Source organism: Temnothorax nylanderi, unplaced genomic scaffold (assembly GCF_030848795.1).
Source record: "Temnothorax nylanderi isolate EJ_2023f unplaced genomic scaffold, tnyl_v1.0 TNYL_tig0425_pilon, whole genome shotgun sequence".
NCBI classification, from domain to species: Eukaryota; Metazoa; Arthropoda; class Insecta; order Hymenoptera; family Formicidae; genus Temnothorax; species Temnothorax nylanderi.
The window spans coordinates 109924-124329 of record NW_027249487.1 but is presented as its reverse complement, the minus strand read 5'-3'; the positions used below and the strand labels follow the sequence as shown (position 1 = coordinate 124329).

Genomic DNA, 14406 nt, shown 5'->3' with positions numbered 1-14406 from the left:
AAATATCGATTCAATGCGTAAATATATCGTAGTTAATATCGATGTTTCCTAACATCGATATATCTCGCTTGTCGTCATTTTATTTTAGCGGGCGGATGGAGAGAAATCTCTGCGAAGTTAATAGAAGAAGGTTAAAACATCGTGTTATATTTGCAGATAAAATTTGATATTTTAACAGGGCGTTTTAATTGTGTGCGTTTGCCTATTCGTGGATACATTACATTATTGTGTAACTCGAATATTTGGAAAATCAACTTGCGAACATGGAGATTTCATGGACGAATACTGCTAGTGCGTTGCAAGATTTTGCAAACGTTCTTGTTTGTGGAAAATGGTAATTGTTAAGATTTTGTTGTTATATATCATTATTTTATACTTGTATACTCATGTATATATATATATATATATATATACTGTACTTTTATGCTTATATGTATTATATGCTTATAACATAAAAATTCTTTTTATGTAGCGGGTCCAAACCAGTGTCTCCTGTAAGGCTCACAAATTGTGGCCATTTCTTTTGTCGTGATTGTATTGAGTCTGCAACAAAATGTGTCAAATGTGATGTACCAGTGCAGCCAAAGGAAATAAAGCCTGATCATTTAATATCCAATCTTATACAGAATTGCGATCTTATTGCAGAAATTATTCAGAAGAGGTTAGATTAGATGTTCGTTTTTTGAATACAATTACAGAGAGTGTTCAAAAATTTGTCATACAAACTTTTAGGGATAATAGAAGAGACCAAAACAAGTGTTTTTTTTTGTTAAATAACCATGGGTCTGAAACTAACATTGAGCGACTTGTGAACTTGCGTAAATAAAATAAGAGATTGGAGAAGGTATAATTTTTTTAGTATCATATTTTTTAGTCTGTATTGCCCCGATTAGCTTATTTATTGTCATAATAAAGTAATTCTCAATCACACCTAATAACCTTTTCCAATCTCTTATTTTACCTGTGTAGATTCACAAGTCGCTCAATGTTAGTTTCAGATCCATAGTTATTTAACAAAAAAAAACATTTGTTTTGGTCTCTTTGATTACCCCTAGAAATTTGGACGTCAAATTTTTGAATGTATATAAATAATATATGTATATAAGTAATAGTATAAAAATAAATTGCCATTTTAGAGATGTATGGGACAATATTACAGACGCATCCAATACGTCATTGGACAATACGATATCCACAGTACTTCATACACCAAGGAAGCAGGATTATATACGTAAGAAGAATATAAATAAACCAAATCCCAAAGGTGAAACACAATTACACACCGCATGCTTGAAGGTATAGACATTAAACACTAATATATCCCTTATTCAGTTTAAAATGACTATTGTATTCTATCTAAATTAAATTAATGTCATGTCAAACATCATAAATTAAGAAATAACAATTTTTAAAAGTTTCAAGAAATTATTTTGCAGGGAAATGCCGAACAAGTTAAACATCTCTTGTTGGCTGGTGCAAATCCTAATACAAAAGATAATGCTGGTTGGACACCACTGGTAAAGGAATTTTATCAATATGCTTTTTACGGTTTCCTTTAAAAAAAAAAATATTTTTGCACTATGGGTGCATTCCATTTCACGCATCATGTGTGAAACGGAACGCACCCTATCTCATCAAGTTTGAATTGCTATTGTTCTGTATAATCATTTTAGCAAGAAACGGTTAGTTATGGATATACTGAAATATGTGAACTATTACTGAATTGTGGAGCATCACCTGATATATCAGGTTACAAGAATCGAAGACCACTACACGAAGCTATTAAATATAACAGAATTGAAGAAGCCAAGTTGTTATTGCGTCACAATGCTGACAGAAATCAATATGATCAGTATGGCAAAAAACCTATGTACGTGTACACTTTATTGTAACCACAAAGAATATTTTAAAGATAGCTTTGTTGCATAATCTTGATTTGACCATGCAGAGATTACTGTAAATCCGAAGAGATGCGAGAGCTTCTGATGGATTTACCAAACACCCCGTCTGAAAAGGTATCGGACCTCAATCAAATGCTAGATACATCTACTCGTACATGTGACAAATTTGTGATTTTCGCGTCAAATTTAAAACATGAAAATCAGAAATTGCTTGGTCTCTTGGCTGCGAGACATAGATTCAAAATTTTGACAACATATAGGTATAGTCTATTTTTTTTGTATTTTTTTATTGTGTTTTTATTATGTTTTTCTCTTTGAAGTTAATGTACAATAATATGATATAATCAACTTTTGTATTCTAGACCAACTGTTACACACGTTATAGTAGAGGTGAATGAGCAAAATATTACAAAATTAACACTTGATGTTCTGTTCACAATTATCTATGGAAGTTGGCTTCTCAATAGTGAATGTAAGATGAAATATTATTACATGTTTATGATGATTCTTCATGCTGTAAATGTCCAGTTGTTTGCTCAACAAATATATTAATAGTCTAATACAGTAAAATTGTTATATTTAAATAAAAATTTAAGCTATACAAGATTAATATGTATAGGAACAAATCAACATCAAATTGTGCGATTTATTTAAAGGGATTCAACTAGCAGCAGACATGGATGAAGTAGCTAATGTGGATCTCGAATTGTTCGAAGTTAACGGCGCACCCACTTACGGCATCCCAAAGAAAGCGAGACGAAACGCGGAATGTAAAAATCCACGCCTGTTCAACAATTGCTTTTTTTATTTTACTTTGCAAGCGAATACGATTTATCATATCGGTGATGTGCGATTTACGAAGGACGATCTGGTGAGACTTGTGAAAGAAGGAGAAGGAACGGTGCTCACTAGAAAACCAGATCCGGAAGACTTGAAAGATATGTCGCAAGTGATACCTTTTCACGCTGCGAATGACTTATCTCATCCTTTGCACAAATGTACGCATTATATTATATATGTGCCAGGTAAAAGTGAACCTATTAAGTACAACATGCCGCATATTAAGAGTCTGCCGTTGATATGGTTAATTGAATGCATCGAAAAATTTACTCTTATCGATCCGGCTCACCTGGGGTTGTCTTGAATTATATATTATATTTTTTGTTCAATTATTACAATATATTCTATTTGTTTTCAATGATAGAGTAATATGAAAATTCTACCTATTTTTATATTATAATGTGTGTGTATACACACGCACGCACGCACGCGCACACACACATACACACACACACATATAGGTATATATATATATATATATACAGAGTGCATCATAAATGTAGGCTGCTACTTTATGGGTGTATTCTACTCGTCTAAATAAGTAAAAAAGTTCATATAAATGTATGTCCAAAAATGTATCGTTACAGTCATGTTTAAAGAGACACGAAGGATGGGCACCATTTAGATTAGATGGATATCAGTGGTTTCCTGGTGTGTCTTTATGTTTTTGGGAATATCTAAAACAAATTGTTTACTCCCGGCCTGTTGACAACATTAATAATCTTCATCAGTGCATTGAAAATGGGTTCAATGAAATATGCAAAACGTCGGGTGAAAGGGTAAGAAGATTGTTAATATGGGAAGGCTCAGAACTGAATTCCGCTGGTTTTGATGAAACTTGGCAGGATTACAGACAAAGTTCTCTCGAATGTAATAGTACCCCTATTTAGGTGCAGACGGTCAATCGTTTCTGAGATATTTTATTAATAAATTTAGTGATGTCTTTAAAGTAAAGTTTATTAGGACACTTATAAGCAAGTATTTGTGGCGTATGGTAACTGCCTCATAATTTGTAGACTTGAGTTTAAATCCCACAATTAATTTTTTTATATAATGTTTTATGACAAAAATAATTATTGTTGATATAAAAAATAAAAAAATTTTAATATAAAAAATTTGTATTACATAAATTATATATTTCATATATATATATATATAGTTATTTTATAAAAGAACATATAAATAAAATAATTATGAGGCAGTTACCATATCCATTACACCACAAATACTCGTCTGTGAGTGTCCTAACAAGCTCTGCTCTAAAGACACCACTAAATTTATTATTAAGATATCTCGGAACAATTGACCGTTTGCACTCAAATAAGGGTACTATTATATTCAGGGGAACTTTCTCTGTAATCCTGCCAAGTTTCATCAAAATGGGCGGAGTTCAGTTCTGAGCCTTCCCTTATTAGCGATCTTCTCACCCTTTCACAAACACCCAATGTTTTACGTATTTCATTGATTCCGTTTTCAATACACTGACGAAGATTATTAATGTTGTCAACAGGCCAGGAGTAGACAATTTATTTTAGATGTCCCCAAAAACATGAAGACTAGGGAACCATCATTGGTGAACCATCCTTCGTGTTTTTTTAAACATGACACTGTAACAATGCATTTTTGGATATACATTTATATCTTATATGAACTTTTTTGCTCATTTTGATGAGTAGAATGTACCCCTGAAGTAGCGGTTTACACACATTTATGTTACACCTTGCATATACCTGTATATATACATATAAAATATATATTATAATATGTATAATATATTAAATACATTATACATCAATATTTTTTTCAAATTTTTTGTTCTGTGCAATGAGATACTCTTGAAAAGAGCTTCACGTGATTTATGCAAATTGAAAAAGGGACAAACACGAATTTATACGTATGTAAAAAACAAATTCATTGACAAAATATGTTATATATCACGAATGAGCTAAATACATTTTGATACATGTGTTATTTTTAGTTAGATTTATATATCTATCCCTTCCAAAATGAGCTGTGAAGAAACCGGTTGCCTCTCTCTTTCAATAATTTTCATTATCTTTTTGCCAGTAACACGAGATAGTTGTAGTCGATTAATGCTTTAAGCATAGGCGTGAATCGACATGTAGTGCGATAAATTTTACGTCCGTTAATTTAACAGTCATTACGTCCAAACAGTTCTTATGGGATTCTATCAGGAATTTATGCTATAGTCGTGGGACGATGCCACCTTGTGTGCAAAGTGCGATCAATTCTGGAGGAAAATATCGTACGGTATCTCGTACATTTACGGGTGAAGTACCGCTAGTCGCACACGGGCACACGCATACGCGTCGTACACATACCCGTGCATGCGCAGCGTGTATATATACGTATTACAAGCGCACACGGTGCACGTGTATGGAAAGGAAAGAGGGAAACGACGGAAGAGCGGCTAGAAAGGAGAACAGGATGGAGAGGGAAAGAGGAAGAAGAGCGTAAAACTGGAGGAAAATAGAAAAAAGAGTGAGATCCGGCCGCGCGGAGGAGAGCGTGAGGATCAAGAGGAGAAGACGAGCATGGACCGAGACTATGCCGAGTACGTAGCGCATCCAAGAGAGATACCTAGATGATCAGTTATCGAGGAAGAAACGAAGAATGCATACCGAAGAGAGCAGGGACGGATTGCCCGATTAGATATCGATGTTAAACTCTTCTGACTCGAGTCGTGAATAAAATTATTTATCACAGAGATGGAAATTTTAAAAAGGACGTCTTATATATCGCGAATAAGGCAGGTGCAATCGGTATTGCTTTCAAAATGACATTTCTTAATATGTATTTCACAAGTACACTTTAGAATTTTGTAAATAGTGTACTAATTGATTAGATTAATTAATATATCGATTAAATTTTTTTCTTCGTAGGCGTTACTTATTCCGTGCGATAATCTAAATTGCTGATTTCACCCGTGTTTTGTAGGAACGAAGAAAGCAACAGAAGTAGCTAGCACCGCCCCTGTCAATAAACCTATCCCCTCCGGATAACGTTCACAAAGCCGGTCGACCGTCATCTCGTCTCGTTTCCTTCTTTCTTTTTCTTCCTCTTTGTTTCTCTCACCTTCTCGGAGTTCTCGGGCCGCCACCGCATGGAGGTGGGGATCCGCACACCCTGACCCACAAGTAGGCCCTGATCTCTACCCAGTTGGTGCCTGTCAAACGAGCCGAGGCAGGCGATGTGGGTTCGTACAACGCAACATTGTGAACGTCGTTGAACTCTCCCGACGGTGAAGAGAGGCAGTTTGACACGCACGTGATTGAGACCACGCGAATAAGACAGTGCACCTCTTGGAGACAATTTCCTTCTTTCTTTCTCTCTCTTTTTTTTCTCTTTCTTTTTTCATTGTTTCTCCTGATCGAAGAATCAAACGGAGACGGCTAGAGGGAGGCTGAAGATGATATTGAGAGCCGCCCCCGGGGGCATCGTCCTTTTGCTCGCGCTCATCGGGTTAGTTGGCGGGCAGGATGATGATTCCTTGGCTAGTACCTTCCTGTCAGGTAAGAATCGCGATTTGCAACTGACTGAGACATTGCGTGGGAGGCAATGAATACTGTGACATCCTCATTCAAAGTTTGTAGAGGAAGACATTTGTCAGAGAACGATAAAGTTTATGATTTGGCTCGGTTTTCTATCGATCCATGTCGTTGAAAAACTTGTTGTTTGATGTATTACTGGAGAGATTTAATAAAACCAATACTCGTAAAAAAGAATACTATAATATAATAATCGAAAGGATAGTATTGGCAACGCGAAATTGATGAAGAGATGAGATGGGAGCTTCCTGAAACTTCCATCAGAAAAGTTTTACCGCGTACAAGTTTATGATTTTTTACCACTTATAATCATATACCGTGAATGACTGAAAGATGGGAGCAAAATTGATGTTCAGCTTATGAAAGCTTACGACTGTGTGTTACGTTTAATAAAATGCACCATCCCCAAAAAGGAATGTGATAATCATACAGATATTTTATTATTTGCTTATATATATATATATCCGTAAGTATCTTTTCATTGTTACACTTATGTGAAATTGTCTTATAACATTCCTAAAAAAGTTATTGTCATAAATTTACACGAAAAAGAAATAATTATGAACTTTAATTGTGCCAGTTATTTATTATTAAACGATCAACATATGATGCAAGTTTCTGGAACGGCCTAAATATATATATTCGGTATTATTTGATATACAATACTCATGCAATACTCATGCAATACTCATACAATACTTATGCAATATTCGAACGTGCAAGTGATACCGCATCGTTATAGTTAATTGAGATGGCTGTTTAGGTCAGAACTGTGTCTGTATTGAATCGATTTTGTCTCTTTCCTGACGGCTCGTGATGAGCGGCGTGATTTTTGCGTATGCGACGCACGTAATATACGGCCGACAAAAAGTTACCCGGTAGCGGCTTCGAGAAATAGAAATTCGCGTGCGCCGACTGTATGCGGCGCACGCTTTTATAGGTAGAATCTGGAAGGATGCGACTGTTCTACTTTTAGGAGTTGCGTATAGCGCTATGCGGATGATGGTCGATTCACTGGCGGTAACAAGTAACAAGGCCGCTTGTGAGCTTAAAAACTAGGAAGCGATGCACTCGTCTTCGTTCCACGTTCTAGGCTGACATTATCTTTTTACTCAATTTGTTTATTGTTCGCAGAGGCGGACTTTCGGTCAGCCTGATTTTTTGCTACCGTTATTATTACAATAAGCAAAATTAGTCATTGCCTTCTTCACTTCGGACAGGAAGGCGATACATTGTAATGTTTTCTAGGGTACTATACTGTATCGAAAGTCCTGATTCTCATAAACGCAATGTATTGCTTTGATAAGTGAAACACGACCGTTATGATATACATTACACAGTTAGAGAGAAAAACGCCATTTATGGTCCGGACTGGATCTTTTGATAGCCTAATAATAATATTGTGTGTGTGAGTTTTATATACTTTTTCCAAACTCAGTAAACTGCGCGCCGATTTTTTAGCGGCCTTTAAAACAGCTCCTGATTGGAACAGTAAATCCACATACTTAAATTGATAATCGATTTAAATTGATGCTAATAAGCATCTTGTGATTTGATGAGGATGTTTTAAAGATCGACAAAAAATCGGCGCGCAGTTTACTTTAAAAAAAGTATATGAAATTTACACAATATTATTAGGCTACCAAAAAAAAAAAAAAAAAAAAATTCGGTCCGGACTGTAAATGGCATTTTTCTCTCTAATTGATTGTATCACTTTGAGTTTATCAAAATATCGAATAATTTTACGTTCCATTAGAGGATTCTTAAGGGCCACTAAATTTTATTATTTATTCTTCAAGTATTAATTACGAAGGCACGAAATTATGATCAAAGATTTATCGTTAAAAATGCATGATGTAAGAACTTTTTGAATCGAGCAGAATTAATATTGAATTATGTGAAAGATCGAATCACACCATCGTGCAATCGGCCATCTTAAAGTAACGGAAAATCAATGTCTTAAAAGTGTACGGATTTCCTGTGTAAGATACGGCGAGCAAAAGATTTACCGAAAATTGCAGAAACCGATCCTAATTAAGACGCGCGTTCCTAATTAAGTTCGCGCGTGACGTTGAAAATACAACGTAATTTTACGGACCTGTAATGATAGAATCTTGACTTAATAGTACACCAGTATTTCCAAATTCGTAAAAAATCAGTCAAAACCTACATTTTATTTGCATATATTTTTAATAAAATTTTTGCACGAAATAAATTATATATTTTTATGAAGTAATAATGATGAATTATAACATGGATATAAATAAAAAATTTATTCAGAGGCAAGCTTTTTTTCGTAAAAGCCTACATGCCGCATGTGTACTTCTTTTTTTCTTTGCATATTTCTTTATTTTAGACTTTTTCAGATTATTTTAATTAACAGTCAGTACATACATATTATACCAACTGGTCACAAAACATTGGATATTTTTTAGATATAAATATTATCAATTCGTCAATTAAATATTGACGGTTTCAAAAATTGGATGAGTTTTTGCGGAGTTTAGAAATACTGTACCTTACTCTATATACTATATATATTTTTTATGTTTTATATATGTTTCGCAGTAGGTATGTGTCTTGATTTTTAGTTTGAGACTCAATTTATTTAACATTGAATAAGTCTCTCTTTTAAAAATAATAGTATCTTTTTTCATTCAAAACCTGCGGACAATCAGAATTCTGTTTCTTTATAACTGTTGTTTTGAAAACGAAAACGAAGTGAGTAATCCCTTTTTGTTTCTTCGCAGCCCCGGTAAAAAATTGGTTAGGTACATAAAAACATATAAATGTATATAATTATTGTACATAATATGTCCATATATGTTTTCTTTCTCTTGTATAATCTCTGTCCGCATATATAAGAAAAATAATAAGAAGAATAAACAAAAAATAACTAGAAAAATAACCTTTGCATTGTTTTTTTACAAAAAGTACATTTTTTACAAAAATTGTGATTAGATTATACAATATTCTGTATATAATCACATATAATCATATTTTACATGCAATTATTACATTTAGATATGATTATATATGAGCATTTTTTTTATTTCTTCATACTTTATTCTTTATAGAAAAACGATGCAAAAATTATTCTTTTAATTATTTTTTAATTCTTATTATTTTTCCTTACGTACGAAAAAAGAATTATACAACAGAAAAAATCTATATTGATATATTGTAGGTAATATTTATAATATATAATATGTCGATTTTTATATAAAAATATATGTAATATATTTTATATATATTTTATATGAAAAGTGTTTTACCAGGGTACCAGGACCTTTTTATTCTGTTTTTTTCTTTTTATTTTTTTTATTTCTGCAGAAATTCTCAAAAATTATTAATTATGGTCAATAGGATAAACGTGTAAACTAAAACGAATGTTTCTTAGTGTCTCATTGATATAATAAGTGTCTTCTATATAAGACTGTAGCTCATGGAATCGGTATTTGCGTTCACGGACTTTACTGCGTAATCATTCAACGAATCCGAAATCGAATTGCAGCGGTAGACGAAACACGTGCGACGCCGAAGACAGCTATATACGCGGCCTGAGTCGAGCCGCTCATTAACTACCGTTATGTTTGTTTGGTCCGTTATGCCTGTCAAAGTGAAACCAGCCGGGGGAGTCGGTGTATAATATCATCGTGCGAATTTCTTGGCGGGACCCGGCGTGACGAATTGCGGTACTTCGCTTAAACTTTCATCCATCGACGTCGATCGCACACGGCACCGCGGCGGTGCGAAACACCCGCACGATTTAGTCATCAGACTCCTCCCTGTGCGCTCGTTGAATTGGATGCGATTGATTTCGAAAGTTGCAAGCGTATAAAATAATATATATATATATATATATATATATATATATATATATATACTTAGCGTATATATAGTAGCGGTCAATATTATAAATGTAGGAGAATTAAATAAATGCCTTGGTGAAAAGTTATCTTAGAATTCTTCACATAATTGTTCAGAATTTCTATATGCCTAAACTTCAGAATTTTTCAGTCCTATAATAATTTTAATATTATAATGTTTTAGAAAATTTTGTAAAATTTTTTATACGTATTGGAACGCTTCTTTATATTCGTGAATTCTAAGATTTCTCATTCTATAAGAAAATCTAAAGAAAACTTATAAAATTTAAAGAAAAGTTAGAAATACTTTTTTAGATATCTTTATAAATTTAAGATATGAAAAATTCTTAAAAAGTATTTTTTTAAGATATTGTGAGAATTTTTTCACCAAAGGTAATAATTAATTTAATGCCAATTGGAATGATTTATATATTAAAAAATGAGAAAGATTAATTAGCGTCGATCTAAAGGCATATAATTTAAAAAGAAGAAAAAAATACTTGGTAATTTTTAGAAAGGTGAGAAATTTGAAACAATATAATGTAAAGTCAATTCCAATTTCCATAAAATTAGAAGAAAAATTTAATGGTTTTATATCTAAAAAAGAGAGATACTCGCGATCCTCTAATAATACTTATGATTTATGGAAATAAGAATTATATCAGTCTTTCTATACATTTTTAAGATCAGACATTTTTTTAACGTATACGATTGTTCTTATCCACATGAGTCTTTAATATAGCGCAGAAAACCGAGACATTTTCCCTAACTAATTAACTATATAACGGTTTTACATAATATCGATCTCATGGAATATAATAGAAAAATAGAATGTAATCTGATGTAAACTCTCCGGTTCCGCCGGAGAGGTCTTCGATAATAGCGAAGTGGTACCCAGGTCATTAGCTTGCTTCCCACGTCTGTTAAGATCAAGCTCGGTCATCCTTGACCACTTTTGTAAAGGTGGTCTCGCCGGTAAAATTATGTATGCAGGAATTCCTGCTGTTCGCTGACGATGCCCCTACTGCGTCCCCCTAAGCGATATACAGTTACAATTAACGATGACGGCGGCAGCGGTGACAGTTGTAATTTCGTAAGAGGCTTTTCTCTAATCTCGCTGCCGCGAGATTGTGAGGTAACACCTTCGCGGTCGACGCACCGGGCCTTGTCCCAACCCGCGTCTCTCGGCATACTAGAATCGATTAAATTTCCCTTCTTTCTTTCCTCAGGATCGGGGTCTAACTGACTCAGAATTTGGGACCGTTATAATTCCGATCACCGCCAACACTTGTACCTTCATAGCTCTTATAACGAATCTCTCCATAATACTTCTATTTCTTCTTTTTTTATAATTGATAAAGTAATGCAACTTTGAGAAATTTATATATTTGTACATAGAGAAAATATATGATATTGTATCAAATTTAAATTACGCCAATTTTAATTTGTCATGATAGATCGAGATATATATATAGGAATGATTTATGTACGCAGGCTTCTTAAATTCTTTAACGAGCACAGCGAAGATCGCTGACTGTCCGGGAGTATGCGTGCACGCGTGGGCGTCGATAATGTGCGACGATGTCCTCGAGGACGTGCAATGTCCTGCGGCGAGTATGCGATGCTGCCTGCAGGATCCGATAAATAGTACCTCGTCCGAAAACGCGATCGACGACGAGGAGTCCACTTCGACCACGTCCACGACGGTTGTCAAGACCACGACGATTTCTACGACGCCCGCGACGACTACAACGATGCTCAGCACGTCGACTTCCGTCTCTTCGGCAAAAACTACACCGGTACGTTCAGCAGATTTGGTATTAGAGAAAATAAGCTGGGTTGAAAACTACTCTAGAAAGTTATTGCTAGAAAACAAGATATATATATATATATATATATATATATATATATGTATGTATATATACATAATATATGTACACTGCTCAAAACAATTAGGGAAAACAATCACTTTTTCTCAGTAAATTTTTAAACTGTAATTACTCAGCGAATAATTAACATAAAAAAGTTTTAAAAAAGGTTTTACAGAGCAAACTCTCTACTATAAGGTGCTTTTGTTCAATTTTTACTCAGGTTAATATTCAAAGGCGTGGTCATCTTTGTATAACGACGTATATGAGATATCCAAAATCTTGAAATTTGCAGTCTTCCACCGCCTATAACAACAAAATTGGCAAACATAATCATTGATACCATCTCAAAGTACAGACTTTGCCCTTTCAAATAAAAAAAAAACTTTGTCCTACACCGATTATTTAGCGAGATATCACAATTTAAAGTAACCCCTGTTTTTTTATGATTTCAGCACGGTACCGCCGGCATTTGCGTAACCTGATGTGCACCATATGGGGAGATTGCTCGATCGGATTTTGCAAATCACGAATGTATGTGTATGTGTATAGAGTGTACATATGTATGTGTGCACATGTAGAGGTTTTTTTTAGTAAGAAGTGTTGTCATCTCTTCGCCGTATTACCTCGCGCAATCTTGATCTCATGTTGATATATTTTTTTACATCAGATTGAGAAATTTTATTCCAAATTTGACGCAGTGCCTCTTCAATCACACATACATATGTACACTCCATACACATACACATTCACATACACATACATTTATGATTTGCAAAATCCGACTGAGCAATCTCCCCGTACTGCACATCAGATTACGCAAATGCCGGCGGTACCGTGCTGAAATCATAAAAAAACAGGTGTTATTTTAAATTGCGATATCTCGCTAAATAATCGGCGTAGACAAAGTTTTTTTTTCATTTGAAAGGGCAAAGTCCATACTTTAAGATGGTAGCAATGATTATGTTTGCCAATTTTTTTGTTAGGCGGTGGAAGACTACAAATTTCATAAGATCTTGGATATCTTAAATACGTCCTTATATACAAAGCTAATCACGCCTTTGAGTATTAACCTGAGTAAAAATTGAACAAAAGCACCTTATAGTAGAGAGTTTGCCATGTAAAACCTTTTTTAAAACTTTTTTTTATTATGTTATATATTCGCTGAGTAATTACAGTTTAAAAATGGGCAAAAATTCACTGACAAAAAGTAGTCCCCTAATTTTTTTGAGCAGTGTATATATCTTATATATGTTGTATATTAGACGCGCGCGCATACGTACACGCACACACGCACACATACACGCACACATACGCTTGCACGCGCGCGCACACACACACACACACACACACTCGCAAAAGAAAAAAAAAAAAAAAACAGGCCACTTAAAATCAGCGCTAAAAAGCACCAAATTCAAAGTATTGTAAAAAATATTGTGAAAAATGATCGCAGAGTTTTGTTTAAAAAAGCGTTTTAAAGCTTGAATGCTTGAAACCTTTTAATGCTTCAAGGCTCGTTTCTTTGCGAAGATTTTTACTACAAACGGTACTAATTTAAAGTTGCAAAGTTGAAGAATAAACTCCAACTTTTATAGCGTGCACGTGGAGAATAAAATTTATTCTTTAAATTTCATTGATTGTATCGAAAACTATAAAATTTTCTCTTTAAAATGCTTTTTTAATCATTACGCTACCATTTTTTTTACCGAGTTATGACAATTTAAAGTGCGTATTGCATTTTCAGGTTTTTTTTTCTCTAAAAATCTGTATTCTGCTGTCAATATCTGTATCTTCTGATTTGTTATGAAAATTGTTCCGTTGACAAAACGGTGCAAGTGACAAATTGAAATGTTCATACAGGAATGACAAACCGCGGGGTACTTATCTACGCTGTGATACACACACACACACACACACACACACACACACACACACACACACATGCACGAGGCGTAAATCTGACCGTCTACCTCCACATGGAGGCATCTTGGGTCGACTAATTTGTACAGACAATGCGATGGTGATCATTTTAAGTGATGTGAGAGCTTTTCAAACATATAATACTTAACTTTGATCGATTTTGAGAAAAAATTGAACAATTATATCTTCTTTAGCGGAAAGGTTACACAGTCGGACTTACACTTCGTGTGTATGTGCGCGCGCGCGCGCGCGCGCGCGTGTGTGTGTGTGTGTGTGTGTGTGTGTGTGTGTGTGTGTGTGTGTGTGTGTGTGTGTGTGTGTGTGTGTGTCACAGCGGAGGTAAGTATCCCGCGGTTTGTCGTTCCTGTATGAACACCGCAATTTGTCATTTGCACTGTTTTGTCAACGGACTTTCATAACAAATCAAAAGATACGGATA

The 14406-nt window shown here is 34.4% G+C and overlaps 2 protein-coding genes across 2 annotated transcripts in view; both read left to right on the top strand.

The window, feature by feature from the left end:
* Nucleotides 1-39: 39 nt before the first annotated feature.
* Nucleotides 40-4712, top strand: LOC139782565 (BRCA1-associated RING domain protein 1). Its single transcript, XM_071721583.1, has 8 exons — nt 40-334; nt 473-661; nt 1137-1296; nt 1437-1517; nt 1674-1870; nt 1949-2161; nt 2264-2373; nt 2558-4712. Exons 1-8 carry the CDS (start codon nt 264-266, stop codon nt 3043-3045), a joined length of 1509 nt encoding a protein of 502 aa, XP_071577684.1. The 5' UTR covers nt 40-263; the 3' UTR covers nt 3046-4712.
* Nucleotides 4713-4930: 218 nt separating this feature from the next.
* Mas (trypsin-like serine protease domain-containing protein masquerade) overlaps nt 4931-14406 on the top strand; it is a 35641-nt gene continuing 26165 nt past the window's right edge. Inside the window, exons 1-3 of the mRNA XM_071721590.1 lie at nt 4931-5316; nt 5700-6274; nt 11674-11978. Of these exons, the coding sequence (XP_071577691.1) occupies nt 6172-6274; nt 11674-11978 (408 nt within the window). The 5' untranslated portion in view covers nt 4931-5316; nt 5700-6171. The remainder of the gene's footprint in view (nt 5317-5699; nt 6275-11673; nt 11979-14406) is intronic.